Below are 18,637 nucleotides of genomic sequence, written 5' to 3'. Positions count from 1 at the left end.
CTGGGAGGGATTCAATCTGTTCTTTATATATAAAGAAGATGGCAGATTGAAATGATTATTGTTTTATTATTACTGTTAATTTGCATATGCCTCTCCAAAATCCTAATTTCTTATATTGGATAGATCTTAGTTCTTTTTTTTGTTGCTACTAACTACGTACCTACAACTTCTAACGTGCTGAAATTTTGTTTGATTGGAAATCCTTCAAGGTTTCTCTTTTTGAATGTGGTGCACTTTGGTTGTTTAAAAATTTCTACGTTCTGAATGTTCAAAAAAAAAAAACAGGAACTGGTTTTCTCATAAATTGGGCAGGGTCATCACTGTGCCAAATATCTCATGGGGCTACGAAAACTGAAATTGGGTATTGAACAAGTACCCACATAATGAGCCCAGCTTTGTTTGCGTTGTGACACTGAAAAATATGGAGTAAAAGGCATGCTGGTTCTCTCCTCACCACATAATGAGTCTGTTTTCCTATAGTTAATGGGAATTTTATAAACATACACGTCGTGTTTAATATAAATATAACGAACCATAATAAGAATTATGAAATACATAAAATAAACTAAAAGTGGAAAGACAAATTCCTGTTAGTTTTTAGACTAAATGTCATTTTTGGTTAAATTGCTATTCTCATCAACCTTGACAAGAACTAAAAGAAAAGGATCTTAATCACCTAAAAAAATAAAAAGTAGAAAAAGGATTTAAACTAACAATTTCTTTATAGATATAGTTTATGGCAACAGTGGCTGCCACGTTCCATTAGCGCCCTTTGTTGTCAACAAATTATTTCGTTTTTTTTTTTTTGTAACTCTACAAATTATTTCGTTTATTTGTCTTTTTTAAGCTGGCTTTCGTTTGTTTATACATAGTTATGTACTAAAACAATGGCATATATCGGAGATGCACGATTTGTATCTACGTACGACCCGCGATATAAGAAACTGCAAGCTTTTGATAATAATTTGAACAAAAGTTGGAAAGTTGGGCATGGTGGTGCATCAAATGTTGGGCACTGGTGGTGAAAGATGCAATTATTTGATTTAGAAAGGATAATATAAGATTAGCAAAAAAGTTAATATAATCCCAAACTTTATTAAATCATTCAAAAACGAAAAAGTTAGCAGCCACTAGAGTCTAGACGATAATGCAATTAAGTTTAAATAAATTAAAAACAGAGCCACAGTGGTCGGAGGCATGTCTTTGAGTTGGCTATTTTGTTTATTAGCGTGGTTTTAAAATTCACGTGGGTCTCAATTATTAACCCAACATTCATCATTGAACGAAAACTTTTAAAACCGAATTAAATCAACAGCATTTGATTTCTTCAATATCATATGGTTTGTTTATTCTTGTAATATATTGATCATGTCGAGAGAATCTTGAAACTTGTTTTCTATATCAATTCAACTTGTGATTCAATATATCGAAATTATAGGAAGAAACCCACAATTGTGTAATCATCCAAGAACATTACTCACATGTGGTGGGTACATAAAGACAAGTTTAAAGACACACATCATTGCATGCTTTGTTGCCAAATCTGAAATGAACTCATCACATTGCCTAATATTTTAAATAATTTGAAATGTTAACAACAAAGTTATTGCATAACTTTGATGATATTAGATTAATGAAAAAATAACATTTCATCTTACAAACCCTGGGCTTTCCCATTTTTAACAAAAATCGTTCTCTGAACCATTAAAAAGCTTGTTATAAATCATTAAAAAGCAAACATTACGAATATTTCAATAACATAGAATCTATTTTCGCTAAATCATTAACTCAACAACTAGCAACACTACAAACTAATAAGAGATTATTTTCTTCATAAGAGTTTTAGTAAAAAATATTATCCAGTTCTGAATATAGTGTTTTTTTTTTTTAAATGCTAGAAACTAGTGTTGCAGTTTTTCAATTTGTCAAAGTAATCAGGCTAAAAAAGATGTAGAAAATATCAGCAGAGAATTTGCAAAGCACGTAAGATCTGACTGATTGTTAGGTCGCTTTCGTTACATAAATTTAAAGGTCAACGTAGGCCCAGAAAATTATGTATGTGGTCGTCACATCCGAAAAATCTCCCCACCTCCCTTTCTCATTCTCACCAGAAAAGTTCGTTGCCTACCAAAAAAATTCAAAACACCCCAATAAATTAAGTAAACTTTATTTAAAATGTTAATTAATAATAATTAAAAAAAAAGCTTTTAAGTGTGTCGTCGTCGCTTCCGAAAAAAATGAGGAACACACAGAAACCTAAAAAGCTTTCACGTAATATTGCTTCTCTCTCTTCTTTCCTCTTTTCATGGCCAATATGGAACCAATCAGCTTCTCCCTGGCCATCATCAGATCTTCTTGAAGCTGCCTTCTTCTTCCTTTTTATCTTCTATATTTTTAATTCTCCCTTAGATTCTTATAATCTGTCAGAAGAATGGCTCAGTCCTGTCTTAAGATCGTTCGACTAAACAATCTCAAGAACAGAGTGAACCGTCGGATTTTGATTCTCCGTCGATTCACGCGTCTTCTCTGGAGCAGAATCGTCGCTTGCGCTCCCAGAAAATCACGGAGATATCTCTTGCTGTCACGCGCCGCCACTCCTTCTCCCTCTGTCTCTCGTCCTCAACCTCCTCCGATCCCCTCCCTTGATGCCTCTGGCGGTGAGGCCGTACGCCGCATATCGGTACGCGAACACGATAATAATCACCGGAGATCGGATTCTGATCTGGTTTCTCTCAAAATCAGCCTCTTAGGAGATCCCGAGATCGGCAAAACTTGCTTCCTGGTTAGTATACAAAAAAATCCACTTACGTCTCTTTCGAAATTTCGAATATTAAGTCATAATCATACAAAAGTCACTAAAATTCAGACGTTTGATTTCTAAGATATCAATCAAACTAAAGTGTTGGCAGTCACTTTAGTTTGGTCTGTAATATATATAACTGATTAGTCTATCGTGTTCCAGGTTCAAATCTTATTTCATACGGAATGTTATTTTTGAAACCAAAATTTCGAAAAACTAATTTCAACGATCGATAAAAAAGCATAAAATCAATATCTATTTCCAGTGGTAGAAATAAAGTCGGGAATTTTAAAAATATTAACAATTAATTTTTGATTATGAAGGCCAAATATGTTGGTGAAGATGAAGAAGTTGAAATGAGAATATTGGACAAAGGGATCAGTTGTACGGACAAGATGTTATCCATGGGGGGTGCTCGCATCTCCTACAGTATCTGGGAACTAGAAGGTAATCAATTAAATAACATTACGACTATTTGTTACGACGATGTGATTTGGTGGACGATTAGTTAGCTTAATTAGATTTTTTTTTTTTTACATTTTATAGGAGCTGAGAGATCACGGGATCTAATTCCCACAGCTTGCAAGGACTCTGTAGCTATTCTCTTCATGTTCGATCTAACTAGTCGTTGCACACTTAACAGGTGATTTTACTATTAAGGTTTTGAAACATTAATTTTGATAAATTATTCTGAATTTGAAGCTAAATTCTTCCTTTATCTTTATCATTATGCAGTGTAATCAGCTGGTATCAACAAGCTAGAATGTCTAATCAGGTGAGATCTCAAACATATCACTATCATTACCAATTCAGTCTCTTTATAATTAGTCTTGGTATGTGGATTCTGAATTGTTGATTAATCAAAATAGGTTTAATTCAGAGTTTTGAATTCAAATCGAGTTATAGAACTCATGTGTAAGATTTAAATTTACTTGAAGGCCTGATTCTAAGATTTAGTGTGCCATAAACATTTTAAGTTGAATCTATATTTTTCATAATTTAAGGAATATAAAAACTTTGTATATTAGTCTGTAAAATATTGTGATGAAGACTAATGTTTCATTATAATTTGTCCATTTCTGACTCTATTTACTTGTTGATGAGGCAAAGCAAAATATTAGTGTTGTTTTATACTTCCTCTGTTTTTTAATATAAGCCGTTTTAGAATTGTTTACATAGATTAAAAAATCATTAATTTTTTTATATTTTCTAAACAAAAACATCATTAATTATTTACTTAACCACAAATTAACCAATAATAAAATAGACGGTATATTATTATTGATCGTGTTAATAAATTTTACATAGAAAACCGAAGACGTCGTATAATTTAAAACATAAAAAATTCTCTAAAACGAATTATATTAAAAAACGGAGGGAATATATATTATCCATTTCTGACTCTATTTACTTGTTGATGAGGCAAAGCAAAACATTTATGTTGTTTTATGTTTTATTATATGTAGACGGCGATTCCAGTTATGGTAGGAACCAAGTTTGATGAATTCATTCAGCTTCCTATTGATCTTCAATGGACTATTGCTAGCCAGGCGAGAACCTACGCGAAGGCGCTAAACGCGACGCTCTTCTTCTCGAGTGCTTCATACAACATCAACGTAAATAAGATCTTCAAGTTTGTCACGGCGAAGCTCTTCGACTTACCATGGACTGTGGAGCGGAATCTCACCATTGGAGAACCACTCATAGACTTCTAGCATCTTCCAAAACATATATGTGGGTATATATATTTTTCATTCACCACCGTCTTGTGATTGATCGGACAACTGTTTCTAGCCGTCTATAAAACATGGAGACATGATGCGGCGGAGATTTCGCCCGCATTCTTCAATATTATATGTTTCTTTTAAAACAAACATCAAGAAAAAAAAAAGAAAAAGGTATTGAGAGAAAAGTAGCAAGAGCAGAAAAAAAGAGAAGATCGTGAATTTTTTCTTGATTCTTTTGTAATCTTTCTAATTTCGATAACCACCGGAGACATTGGTAGGGTTCCAGTAAATTCTAAATAGTGTTCTGATTTTTTTTTCTATAGTAAAGTATCATTAGAATAGAACTGAACTCCATTATATAGCAACTTTATTTTAAGTACAAAATAAAGTGATCTAATCGAAATATATATAAAATATAAAAATCTGTGAATATATCACACTATTAAATACAAAAACTTCGAAATCACTCTCTAATGTTTACCACTAAAATAGTTTTTTTTTTTTTTTTTGTCATCACCACTAAAATAGTTATTACACGAATATCCCCTATAAAGTGCTCTATCTTTAAGCTGACGACATTTCTGCACATAGCACATCCAATAGTTTCAACTTTCAAGTGTCATCATCTTTTTGTAACGGCTAAACGTTATAACAAAAAGGGTCAACTTTATTCGAAGTTCCTATTCTCACGCAATATCAGATTGCTCAAGTTCAACGAACATAACATACCTCCTCCCCTCTTAAATATAGCTTGTATTAGGGTTACAAATTAATCAAGATACATCAAATTATTTCCCTTTTAAGAATTTTGGTTTTGAACTATTTAATTATTCTTTGAAGTAGCAAGGCCAAAAAAATCAGATGGCCACATCAGAAAAACATTAGTAGAAGACTGTATTTCCCACAGTGAAATCTGCCGTTTATAGTACTTTCACATTGACCAACCCTTTATGGATTTTGATTTGATTTATAAAATTAGTTTTTGCAATCATCGTGGTTTAGTGTTGTTTTGTCTAAGTTTGATTCGACATCATGAAATATTTTTACATAAACGTATACTATATCTATGCTACCAATATTGTTATTTTTCTGTTCAATGTTTTTAACTTGCATAAATGCATTTGGTGGAAAGCAATGTCTCAGCTAATATTTAAATAAATGCCTGCAAATCAACTATTTTTTGGGTCAAATCTCATCTAAGCTTATTAATGGGTCAAAATAATTGATAAAAGCATATCATTGAAAAGAATAAAATCATACAAATCTTATTTTTTTTTTTAACACTGAGTTTTCATTAATTCGAAAGTCCAAAAGGACAATGTTACTGCAAAGACAAGGGATTATAAAAAACTGAGAAAAATACAAGTACCAGTAGATACCACAGCACTCTTATAAAAGAGCTATAGAAAATGGGGACAACTTAAAAACCACCAGAGAACGGAGGAAAAAAAACTTAATTCTCTGCCTCTTGCTGAATAAGTTGCTGCAGCCACAAAGGGCCCCCAGACCCAACATACGATTGTGAGCGAGCCCCTATAACCACGCTTTCTGCAATTGCTTGTGCTACACTATTATTCTGATCAGATACATAGCATATAGACCATACCTCAAAACAGTGTAAGAGAGCTAGGATTCGTTGGATAAGGGGTAGGAGATCCATATAGTGATAGGGGCGTAAGAGGGACTGTCTAACCTCGAAAGAAGAAGCTTCAAAGATAACTTTCTTGACCCGCAAGCTACCCATCGCTTCTATAGCCCAAAGAAGAGATTTAAGATCTGACTCCCGTTTATAGGCAGAGGAACAGAAAGCTCGACGACTATGATGAATAGGACGCCCACAGCTATCTCTTGTGATCCAGCTTGCTCCCGTAAACGGTCCCAAACTACTCCAAGCCATTCCAATGTTACATTTGATGGAACCCAAGGGAGGCTTAGTCCATATATTTTGAACAGTAGGAGGTTGAACCTTAACTTCCTCGCATGCCAGAACATTCGAGTTAACCTTATTCCAAATCTCTGCTTCTTCTAGAGCTTTAGTAACCATTGAAGAAGCTGATATACGGGTCTTTTCAAACATTAGAGCATTCCTCCCCTTCCAGAGATTCCAAAGTCTTCTTCAATACGGGTCTTTTCAAACATTAGAGCATTCCTCCCCTTCCAGAGATTCCAAAGTATCCAGGGGAAAGATTTAATGTTGCTCTGCCTCCAACTCTGTTTTTTTGTACCCGCCACAAGGTAATGAAGGTTGAGGAAAATCGATGTAGTGGAGAATCCTGTGGGAGGGGGCTCAATACGTGCTAGTCTCCAGGCCTCTACTGCTGTAGGATAGAGGAACAATACATGACAAATCGCTTCAGATGCCTGACCACAGGCTAGGCAAGTCGAATCTACGTGTATACCCCTGGACTGAAGACGTCCTGACACCGCCAACGCACCAGACAAAGCTCTCCAGAGAAAATGTTGGATCTTTGGGGAAGTCTTGAGTTTCCAGATGCTTTTCCATAATTGCTTCTCCACAGGAGGGAGAGGACGAGGAGACGGGTTGTTAGAGTTATGGATCACAGACAGCATTTTGTAGCCACTTCTCGTCGTATACACACCATCTTTTGTAAAACTCCACACATCTGTATCTTGCTTATCCAAGGAGAGTTTGATTTTAAGGATCCGAGCTGCGTCCTCTTCAGTAAAGGTATCAAACACTTTCTGAATATCCCAAGCAGAAGAGTTAGGGAGCCTCAAGTCACTGACCAATAATGTGAGGTCTACGATACTATTTTGGCGGTACATGGGGGGCCTCGACTCGTCATCCAGCAACCAGTTAGAGGTCCACACATTAGTCTGTTCCCCTGACCCAATAGTCCTTAGCATACCTGATTTTAAAGCTTCTCTACCATGGAGTATGCTCCTCCAAATGAAAGACGGACGGGAACCAATACTAGCTTCCAGGAAAGACCCATTTTTGAAATATCTGCTCTTTAAGACTCTAGCCATTAGGGAATCAGGTCTCGAGAAAACTCTCCACGCTTGCTTACCAAGTAAAGCTTGATTAAAGCGTCCCAAATCATAAAAACCCAGACCACCCTCTTCCTTGCCCTTACACATAGTGTCCCAAGAAACCCAAGGTAATTTCCTTCTTGAGCCTCCATTGCCCCACCAGAAGTCTCTCATTGCCGAAGTAAGCTTAGCACACAAATCTTTAAGCAATTTAAAGACTGACATGGCATAAACTGGTAGTGCCATACCTATAGACTTCAAAAGAATTTCCTTGCCTCCTTGAGATAGTGTGTGAGCAAACCATCCATGTAATCTATGCTGCAGTTTTTCACGGATGTAATTAAGTATATTCTTCCTAGAGCCTTTAAAGACTTCGGGTAGACCAAGATATGTGCCTTCTCCACCTTCTTTCTCAATCTTGAGGACCTGTTTAATATCTTCACGCAAACCCAGGTCAACCAAATCCCCAAAAATGATAGAAGATTTAGACGGATTGATTTGTTGACCTGACGCATCCCCATATAATTTCAGACATCTAAGGACCTCAAGACTCTCCATCATGTTGGCTCGACACATCAGTAAGCTGTCATCGGCAAACAATAAATGATGCACCGCCGGGCCTTGCTTATCTAGTTTGATCCCTTGGAGATGTCCCTTTGCTTCTGCCTGATTAAGAATACTAACCAAAGCTTCTGCGACGATGATAAATAGGAAAGGCGACATGGGATCACCTTGTTTAATCCCCCTCTCAGGCTTGATGAAGCCATGCGTTCTTCCATTCAAGAGGACTGTATACGACACTGTACTTACACATGCCATCACCCAACAGACCCATTGACGAGCAAAACCCATTCTCTCCATCAAAGTCTCTAAGAAACTCCACTCCACACGATCATAAGCCTTTGACATATCAGTTTTTATGGCCATAAACTGCTCACTTATTGACTTCTTAGTCCTCAAGCCATGGACCATTTCATGCGCAACCACTATGTTATCAGAGATGAGCCTCCCTCCAACGAAAGCGCCTTGAGTATCTGAGATGATGGAGTCCATGATCGGCTTGAGTCTTTCAGATAATAACTTAGAGACTATCTTATACTGCACGGAACAAAGGCTAATAGGTCTCATATCCTTCATCGTTTCCGGTTTAGTTATCTTGGGGAGGAGGCAAAGTTGAGTGTGATTCCAGCCAACAGGTAAGGAGGAGGTGCGAAAGAAACTCCGTACTTCTTCAGTGACCTGAGGACCCACAATCTGCCAGTAGTTGCGGTAAAAAACGCCAATAAGTCCATCCTCTTCTGGGGCACTACTACCTTTAACAGAGAAAGCAGCTAGTCTGATCTCCTCATCAGTTATCTCCTTTAGCAACGCTTCATTCATCTCCGGAGTTACACGTCTTTGAAAGCCTTCAAACAGGGTCTCAAGGTCTGAAGGGTTAGTACTCATAAAGAGGTCCTGGAAATACTCCACAACTAAGTGGCCTTTAGCACCTTCAGAAAAGTGTTCAAAGTCTCTTTCATCTTTCAACATTAGAATGTTGTTTCTGATTTTTTTTCCTTTAACAACATTATGAAAGTAAGATTTGTTTTTATCACCTTCTCTAAGCCACTGCTCTCAACTTCTTTGTCTCCAGTATCTAACAACAATGTAAATGTTTTGCTTAATTACTACTTATATGACTATATTATTAACCACATTTATCGATCGGCCAAATAATATAAATCCAAATATTGTAATATTTTATACATCTATATGCAAAGGTTTTTTCTTTCGGAACAATAAAATGGACTTATATATCACTTTTACAAAAAAATTACGAGAGTTATACTGGAACTTAAACATACTTTCTGAAGATGGCTTAATCTCACACTTCTTCAGAAGTCCGTCGACGGCTTTTAGTTCTCCATATAATTTTGATCAACGCTTTGGGGCCCATGTGATGACTACATCAAGATTCCGATTATTATCTATCCAATTAATTTTATTTCGCCTATTTAAAATACCATGGAAAAATAACGAGCTATATATACCCATTACCCAACGCAACCACTTGAAGAATTATTCGATTTTAGTTTGGGTTGTAATTCCTCCTTTCTCCCACATGATGTCATTCTCTTGTAACTCTTATGTACAAAATCACGCCCCTTTTGATCATCACGATGATGATGTTGATATTGATCATCATGCTAGTGATCATCAAGAGGAGAGTGGATGGACAACTTATCTCGAAGATTTCTCAAAACAATACAGAAATCACTGGGAAGATAGCGATCATCAAGACAAGAGTTCGTGTTCGCTTCTTGGCGTCTCTCCTTCTCTGGTCTCAGATGCCGCCACTGACGCCTTTTCCGGCAAGAGTTTTCCAGTTAAATTTTCGGCGAAGTTGAAGTTTGGGAAAGCAAGAACCAAAAAGATTTGTGAGGATGATTCTTTGGAGGACACGGCTAGCTCTCCGGTTAATAGCCCTAAGGTTTGATACTAGTTAACATAATCCAATTAAAACATGATTTGTGGTTGGAATTTTAATCCATAAAATTTCTTTTGTTTTTTCTTCTTTTGGTTAATCTATAAATGGTTTATATGTTTTAATTAGATTTTAAAATATGATTGATTATTTACCTCCAATTATTACTTATTCCTTTTTCATTGCTAATCTTTCTTTGTAGTATCTCCCTTTGTCGTAGTGCAAATGTGTAATATTATATGCATGGTATTGATCCCAGGTCAGTCAGTCTGAACATATCCAGACGCCACCTAGAAAACATGACTACTATGTCTCTTCTAGTTTCGTTATGGTTTTTTTTTTTTAGTTTCGTTATGGTAATCTCTCAATTTTTCTTTCATACGTATAAATTTAAGTATTTCTAACCTTTTAAATTTATACTCAATTTAATTATAACTCAAAGGAAGAGAGAAAGAAGATTCATTTTGCATAATATTTTATTAAGACCGGCCTGGCCCTGTTTTATTAGCTAAACTCAATATTTGTTTGTCTGATTATAAGGAATGTTAAATGATTATGTTTAGATTATATTTGATGGGATATAACACGTAATACGTTTTGATATGGTATCGATAGAGAAATACGAGAGGCATGGAGGATCATCAAATCCAAATCAAAGAAGCGGATGGACAAAATATGAGTATGATGGGGAATCTCAGAGAAGGAAACTGTAAGGAATTAACCTACTTGTGCTTTTAAGAACTTAGAATAAAAACTGTAACCAAAACGTATTCTCTTTATTAGAATATGTAATTAAGCTTGTATCTTCACAATAGAAAGCTTAGAACCGTAAAGACTAACCCCAACCTAAAGCTCTATATATAACCCCTTATAAATTCCCTGTTACAATAGGCTTAAGACAAATTTCCTATTCCTATATGACTTTGTGTATTTGACCGACACTGTCATAAAAGGAAATAACGTAATCTTCACTTGTTGCAGGATCTGCATATTGGGCTTGAGAATATCAATTGTGGCCCACTAGTTTCTACAAACTCCACCTTGGGCCCAAATGATTTCTTCTCCTCGTGTCTCCTTCCTTTGGTATCATCGACGTCGTCTAGAGCTCTCTTCTTTCTTCCATGGCGACTCTTACGATGATGGCGATTCCAAAATGATGATGGCATTTAATCGTACAGATCCTTCGTCAAGGATCTCCGATCCACCACTGCATCTCCCCTTTTAAGGATTCCGGCTCAGCTCCTTCGTATCTCTGTCTCGTGAACCCACCACCGAGGTTTCTTCGGCGGCGCCTCTCACTCCGATCCTCACCTATCATGAGAGAAGATCGCGACTTCTTCTTTCTTTTTTTTTTTTTTTTTTTTTTTTTTTTTAGCCATCGGAGATGATAATTTCACCGAAAATATGACGTCCCCTTTTTTCGGTAAGTGTTCATCGATTCTTCAATTTTAGCTGATGTCTCCTTAGTTTCCCTGCTTTAATCCTGTTTTGATAGTGAAAATTCCTTAGTAACATCTCAGTGTTGCCGATCTTTTTTCAGCTTCGCAGGCGCAATTTGTATGCGTCTCCTTTGCTGTATCAACGACTCATGTCTCCCTTCAGCTTTGTTTTTAGCTGTTTAAGACATTCCTATGTCGTTAATCTTTATCCGTCGATCCACCGAGCCTCTTTGTTACCGCTTGAGGTACTCGTCTCCCTTCAGCTTTTGCTTTGCCGTTTAAGACGTTCTCTCATATGTCGTTAGTTAGTCATTCCTGTTTTGGTCTTTTCTCAGCTGCTCCACCTCGAGCTGAGAACTCCTTTCCTTTAGAACTCCTTGCCTCGCATCTTCCTAGCAGGTAACTTCCTTGTAACCATTGAGCTTCCTTGTTATCGATAAGAAGTAACTTGTTTGCTCTAACCTTATTACTTCTTCTTGTGCGAGGTGTATCGATAACGAAGTTACCTGCCGTGCTGGTTTCTCAAGCTATCTTGAGGAGTTCACAACAGAGATCAAACTTTTGCCCTGGTAAGGCCTTAGTTAGAAAGTCTGCTGGGTTCTTGCTAGTATGGATTTTAGATAGAGTAACACTGCCATCTTCAACCACATCTCTGATGAAATGATATTTAGTGTCAACATGCTTGGTTCTTTCGTGATGAACATGATTCTTTGCTAGGGCTATAGCGCTTTGTGAATCACAATTAATCTTGACACTTTCTTGATCAAAACCGAGTTCCTTGCATAGTCTTTTTAGCCATAGAGCTTCTTTCGCAGCCGCGGTTAGTGCCATGTACTCGGCTTCGGTTGTTGAAAGGGCTACTACGTCTTGTAACCCCGATCTCCAGCTTACCGTATTTCCCCAAACTTGAAACACGTATCCTGTGACTGACCTTCTTCTGTCAAGGTCTGTAGCATAATCAGAGTCACAAAATCCCTCAATGCTGAACTTCGATCCTTTAGTAAACGTTAGACACCTTCCTGTTGCTCCTGTTAGGTACCTTAAAACCCACTTAGCAGCTGCCCAATGTTCTCTTCCGGGTTCAGACATGTAACGGCTTATCAATCCAACAGCAAAACCTAGATCAGGTCGGGAACCGACCATTGCGTACATTATGCTTCCTACTGCACTTGAGTATGGAACATCTTCCATATGTTTTCTTTCCTCTTCCTTTTGCTCTGGTTTTAAACTTCTTAGTTTGAACTGAGATGAAGTTGGTGTTACCACGGCCTTTGCATCTGTCATTCCAAAGGTTTCTACTACCTTTCGTAGATAGCCTTCTTGTGATAATATTAGGGTTCCCTTCGCTCTATCTCTTATGATATCCATTCCTAATATTCTTGATGCTTTTCCCAAGTCTTTCATCTCGAATTCCTTGCTCAAACTCTCTTTGATGTTTCTGATTTCTTGATGATCTCCTGAGACAATGAGCATGTCATCAACGTATAGTAGTAAGAATACAGCTTGTGGCGTCTTAACATTCTTCATATAGACGCATGGATCTTCTTTGCTTCTTACGAATTTTTGAGTCTTCATAAAACAATCAAACCTATGATTCCATCGCCTTGGTGATTGTTTGAGCCCATATAAGGATTTCTTAAGTAAGCAAACTTTGTTCTCATCCCCTTTCTTAACATAGCCTTCAGGTTGCTTCATCAGAATTCTTTCTTCTAGATCCCCGTGTAAGAACGCCGTCTTCACGTCCATTTGCTCGAGCTCGTAGTCGTTGTTAACCACAAGTGAGAGCATTATGCGAATTGATACATGTTTCACCACCGGAGAAAACACTTCGTTGTAATCAATCCCTTCTTGTTGTGAGAAACCCTGAGCTACCAATCTCACTTTATATCTCGGTTCTTCTACTCCTGGTATCCCGGGTTTTAACTTGAAAATCCACTTGCACCCTACTACTTTTGCATTCTCAGGTTTCTCTATCAAGATCCACGTTCGATTTCGTTGGAGTGAGTCCATTTCTTCATCTGCTCCATTCTTCCATAGCTTTTGTTTCTTGCTCGTCATAGCTTCAGTGAAGGTTTTAGGCTCCTCAATTTCTAACTCGTCTGCTGCGGCTAGTGCATAGGCTACGAAATCTTCATCTTCAAATCTTGATGGTGGTTTTATTTGCCTTCTAACTCGGTCCCTTGCCAGCATATACCCATCGAGATTTGTTTCTGCGTTTGAAACAGTCTCGTCTTCTTCCTCGGTCATGCTGTCGTCTGAGCTGTTTGACGTTTCCGGTAAGATAGATACTCCACCTGGAGCTGTTAACTCCTCGTCATCGGCATTTGAAGGAGTTGGTCCGTCTATCAAATTTTCTTTGAACGTCACTCGCTTAACTCTCTTTTCTTTTGCGTCTTTTTCAACGCCTTCAACTTCAGTGCCTTTCTTAGGATCTTGTATCGTGTGTTTGTAGAGTTCTTCTTCATTGAACACAACGTTCCTACTAGTGTCACATCTTCTATCTTCTTCAATCCACACACGATATCCCTTAGTACCAAACGGATATCCCATAAATACTCCTTTTATGGCCCTTGGACTTGTTTTTGCTTGAACTTTATGAACAAAAGCCGAACACCCGAACCTCTTAAGGTTGCTCAGGTCGCACTTAGTACCTGTCCATCTCTCCTCAGGTAGTTCATAATCAATTGCAGAGTTAGGAGATCGATTTATCACATATGTGGCCGTTGAAGCAGCTTCGGCCCAGAACTCTTGCCCTAACCCTGTCTCCACGAGCATGCACCGAACCTTGTCCATGATTGTTCGGTTCATTCGTTCTGAAACCCCGTTTTGCTGCGGAGTATATGGACAAGTCTTGTGTCTCTTAATGCCTGAGTCTTTGCAAAGTTTATCAAACTGCTGATTGCAAAACTCAAGGCCATTATCTGTTCGTAGGCACATTATTTTCTTCTTCGTTTGATTTTCGACAGCTTCTTTCCACTCCTTGAATTTGCTGAAGGCTTCATCTTTCGTTTTAAGAAAATAAATCCAAACCTTTCGAGAGTAATCATCTATGAAGCTTATGAAATATTTACTTCCGGATAGACTTTCTGGAGTTGATGGAGCTCCCCATAAATCTGAATGTATGTACTCGAGAATGCCTTTAGTGGTGTGCTTTGCAGCGGGGAAGCTCTGCTTATGAGATTTTCCAAGGACGCACGTCTCACAGAACTCAAACTTGTCCACTTCCTTTTTCGGTACGTAGCCCTTTTCTACTAACACATTCAGATTCTTTAAACTCATATGACATAACCGAGAATGCCATATAGTTGTCTTGTCTATCTCTGCCTTTGACACGTTAACTTCTCCTTTGGATACGGTCCCTTGTAAGTAGTATAGACCTTCGTTGAACTTCCCTGATATGACCTCCTTCCCGTCCTTGTAGAACCTGATCATAAAGTCTTTCCCTTCATATTGGCATCCAGACCGCTCAAGCATCCCATAAGATATCAAGTTCCGGCTCATAGTCGGCATGTATCTCACATCCTTGAGAACCACCACGGTTCCATCGGGTCTCACGATCCTTATTTTACCAATACCTTTTACATCACAGTGTGTATTGTTTGCCATTAGAACTCTGCCACCTTCGAATTCTTCTAGGTCAAACAAGACATCTTTGTTTGGAGTGATGTGGAAAGAACATCCTGAGTCCATTACCCATTCTTCTTTTGTGTCTTTAGTACTTACAGTTAGTACTAAGGGTTGTTTCGGTTCCTCAGCTATATTAGCGGACTTGTATGACTTCTTATCTGGACACTCTCGCTTCCAATGTCCCTCCTTGCCGCATATGAAACAACCTTTATTGTTTTTGTCATACTTCTGCCTAGATTTAGATCTCCCATACCTGATCTTAGACCTTCCTTTCCCATTACCGTTGGCTCCTTTGTTTGATCGGTTTGACGATCTTCCTCTATCCTCAACATATAAGCCCTCATCTTGAGACTTAGATAGCTTACCACTTTCCAATAACTCTCTCTCCTTAGATCGTGCAGCTCCGGTTACTTCGTTAATCTTGAGAGTGTCTCTACCGTATTTGAGGGTCTCCTTGAGTTGATCATATCGCTGAGGCATTGAGTTTAGTAGTAGTATAGCTTGAACTTCTTCATCAACCTCCACGCTCAAGTTATTTAAATCTGTCACTAGTTTTAGGAAGTCATCAACGTTTGCATCAATCGTCTTTGAATCGTTCATCTTGAAAGTGTAAAATTTGTGTTGTAGGTAAATACGATTCGGCAAGGACGTCTCCGTGTACAGCGTGTTGAGAGCTGTCCACATCGCAGCAGCCGTATCACAGTTGCAGATCTTTCTTAGGACTTGGTTTCCTACATTCACAACAATGAGATCTTTCGCTTTCTCTGATTTCCCGAGCTTGACGGGATCAATGGTAGGGATAGCTTCAGCTTCTTTCTTCTCCGTGTCCTTCAAGGTATCATCACCTTCTTCCTTGTTGACTGGTGAATCCATTAGAAGCTTCTCATCTGTTAGGATATCCTTTAGCCCTAGGACACCAAAGTGAGCCATCATCCGAACCTTCCATAGCGAAAAATCTCCTGTTCCATCGAACCGATCTATGTCGATCCTCTCAATCTTTGGTTTAGTCATTCTTGTTCAAGCACCCTTGCAATCAAAACCTGGATTGCTCTGATACCACTTGTAAGGAATTAACCTACTTGTGCTTTTAAGAACTTAGAATAAAAACTGTAACCAAAACGTATTCTCTTTATTAGAATATGTAATTAAGCTTGTATCTTCACAATAGAAAGCTTAGAACCGTAAAGACTAACCCCAACCTAAAGCTCTATATATAACCCCTTATAAATTCCCTGTTACAATAGGCTTAAGACAAATTTCCTATTCCTATATGACTTTGTGTATTTGACCGACACTGTCATAAAAGGAAATAACGTAATCTTCACTTGTTGCAGGATCTGCATATTGGGCTTGAGAATATCAATTGTGGCCCACTAGTTTCTACAGAAACAACATAAACGACTTGAGGAGTCGAGGATTATGCGTCGTCCCTATTTCCATGTTGGCTAACTTTAATGGTCGCTTCTGACTAATAATCAATTCGGATTAAAGCAGCCTTATAAATTTGGCGGTGTTTATATATGCACCCATCGATCTTGTATATACTTGCTTGTTGTATGTTCACTGGTATGTGCTTAATGACATGTTCACTGGTAGGTATTCACTGGTATGTGCTTAATGACATTTGTATGGTATGTTTAAATCTATATAAGTGTAAGTCGCTGGGATATATGTTAAAGTATACAATATGCATTTCTAAGAGCTACCATCTCCTATAGCTTCTGAAAGAACTTTCGCAAACAGACCCACGTTTATATATCATCTACAAAATTATGAGAGAGTTATAATCTAGGTGAATTAAGGACGTTATGCTATATATATATATATATAATGCAACATATAATATTATGCAACTACAAATTTAAACAAAATTTCAACCAAATTGGAACTAAAAATTATGGTACAAGTCAACGATAGATGCAATCCAATTATGATTCAATATGCTCAAATATTTTAAAAACATAATAATAGTTAAAACAATCTTCAATTTCCATACATATAAGTAATAAATTGATTTAAAACTTAAAAACAAATGGAAATACAGTATTAATCAATTGTCATAATTTTTACTTTGTAAATACGTATATATGTGCAATAACACACGAGTGTCACCTAATATATAAATATATACTAAATATTTTCATGCACCATGCGCAGACATAATAACTTTTTTAAAAATATTTTATTATATTATTTTTACTTAATTAATTTTATACAATTTTAAAAATATAAATTAATCATTTTGTATACAGCAATAAAATATAATATTATTTTATTTTTGTATTATATGATCAATAGATATATCACATTTTTAATAATTAATGCCATTATTTTCGTCATATAGTGATTATAGACTTAAACAATGATCGATTGGTAAATAATATATATGATATTATTTAAAATGAATGATATAAATATTTAAAAGAAATAGTATATATTTTTAAAAAATATTTTTGTAAAAGTAGATAAAACATAAGTAGTTTGCATAGAAGTTTTATTTGCAGAATAAAAACTACTATAAAACTATTTACATATGTTTATCTATATTTTATTATTTTATATCTTAAGCATGAACTATAATACCATGTATATATTATATTTAATAAAAGTATAAACATGAGCGGTATAGAAAGTAATTTTTCATAAAACTTAAATGTAATAAAGAAATACATTCGTACCATTTACAATTTTCATTTGAAACATTGAAAATATATAAAATTCCAATAAACAAATGAATATTTTTAGTTTTTTTTTGTTATTAATTTGTTCATTTTTTCAAGTTTATAATATAAATATTACCTTATATATTCATTTCTATAATTAAATTATGTCATAATTAATTTATATGTCATATCATAATTAAGAAAGATCCATGTCATATTTTTTTTGTTAGTTATGTTATTATTTTTCTTAGGGTGATTGTGGTGATGATACACGTACAAATCACTTGGTAAATAATGTCACTAGGATATACAAATCATTTGATGTTTTCCGTTTGGTTCCGAGACGTGTTAGATGAAGCGTCTAATCAAATTAGTTATGTAATAATAAATGCTGTTTAAAATGGATTTGTATATTCAATTAGTTCCTTTCAAGTTTCATTAAGAAGCTTTTAATTATAGGTTTGCATGTTAAAAGGGCCTCTTAACCTTCCTGGATTTCATCTTATATACAACCAAACAAATTTTCAGTGTCAATGAATTCAATAATTTCACAGCTGCTCAACATGCTCCAAGAGCTCTATATGATGTTGCAAAATTGATCATACATCACTTAACATTAGTTATAAAATATGATCAAAGGTAAAAGAACAATGATTTGGGATTGTATGATTAAGTAGAGATTCCCATACTTCCATGTAAATATTACGAACTACTCCCTCCGTTCCCGAAAATAAGATTTTCTAGAGTTTTCACGTTTATTAAGAATATAATAAATGTTTACAATTTAATTTACAATTTATTTTTCAATAAACTTTTTAATAACTATCCACCAATAAAATTTAATCAACTCAAAAATTCACAATTAATATTTCTCAAAAGTATACAAAGTACCTTAAAAATATAGAAATCTATTTTTGTGGAAC

General features: G+C 36.2%; 2 protein-coding genes across 5 annotated transcripts; both read left to right on the top strand.

Moving 5' to 3' along the window:
- Nucleotides 1–2,221: 2,221 nt before the first annotated feature.
- On the top strand, nt 2,222–4,654 carry LOC106384245 (septum-promoting GTP-binding protein 1). Its single transcript, XM_013824241.3, has 5 exons — nt 2,222–2,782; nt 3,124–3,247; nt 3,347–3,443; nt 3,536–3,575; nt 4,267–4,654. Exons 1-5 carry the CDS (start codon nt 2,432–2,434, stop codon nt 4,513–4,515), a joined length of 861 nt encoding a protein of 286 aa, XP_013679695.2. The 5' UTR covers nt 2,222–2,431; the 3' UTR covers nt 4,516–4,654.
- Nucleotides 4,655–8,941: 4,287 nt separating this feature from the next.
- Nucleotides 8,942–16,756, top strand: LOC106389062 (vascular-related unknown protein 1-like). Of its 4 annotated transcripts, XR_007323638.1 has the most exons (9): nt 8,942–9,991; nt 10,245–10,316; nt 10,601–10,694; nt 10,967–11,408; nt 11,526–11,669; nt 11,760–11,993; nt 14,506–14,657; nt 15,679–15,886; nt 16,386–16,756. XR_007323638.1 is itself a non-coding variant. In XM_048757467.1 (4 exons), exons 1-4 carry the CDS (start codon nt 9,173–9,175, stop codon nt 16,517–16,519), a joined length of 1,062 nt encoding a protein of 353 aa, XP_048613424.1. In that variant the 5' UTR covers nt 8,942–9,172; the 3' UTR covers nt 16,520–16,756. The 4 variants fall into 4 exon arrangements, 1 of the variants encoding a protein (XP_048613424.1); XR_007323637.1 differs by lacking the exon at nt 14,506–14,657; XR_007323639.1 differs by lacking the exons at nt 14,506–14,657; nt 15,679–15,886.
- Nucleotides 16,757–18,637: the final 1,881 nt, after the last annotated feature.

Source organism: Brassica napus, chromosome C5, assembly GCF_020379485.1.
Source record: "Brassica napus cultivar Da-Ae chromosome C5, Da-Ae, whole genome shotgun sequence".
NCBI lineage: Eukaryota > Viridiplantae > Streptophyta > Magnoliopsida > Brassicales > Brassicaceae > Brassica > Brassica napus.
This window is presented reverse-complemented; position numbering and strand designations above follow the sequence as displayed.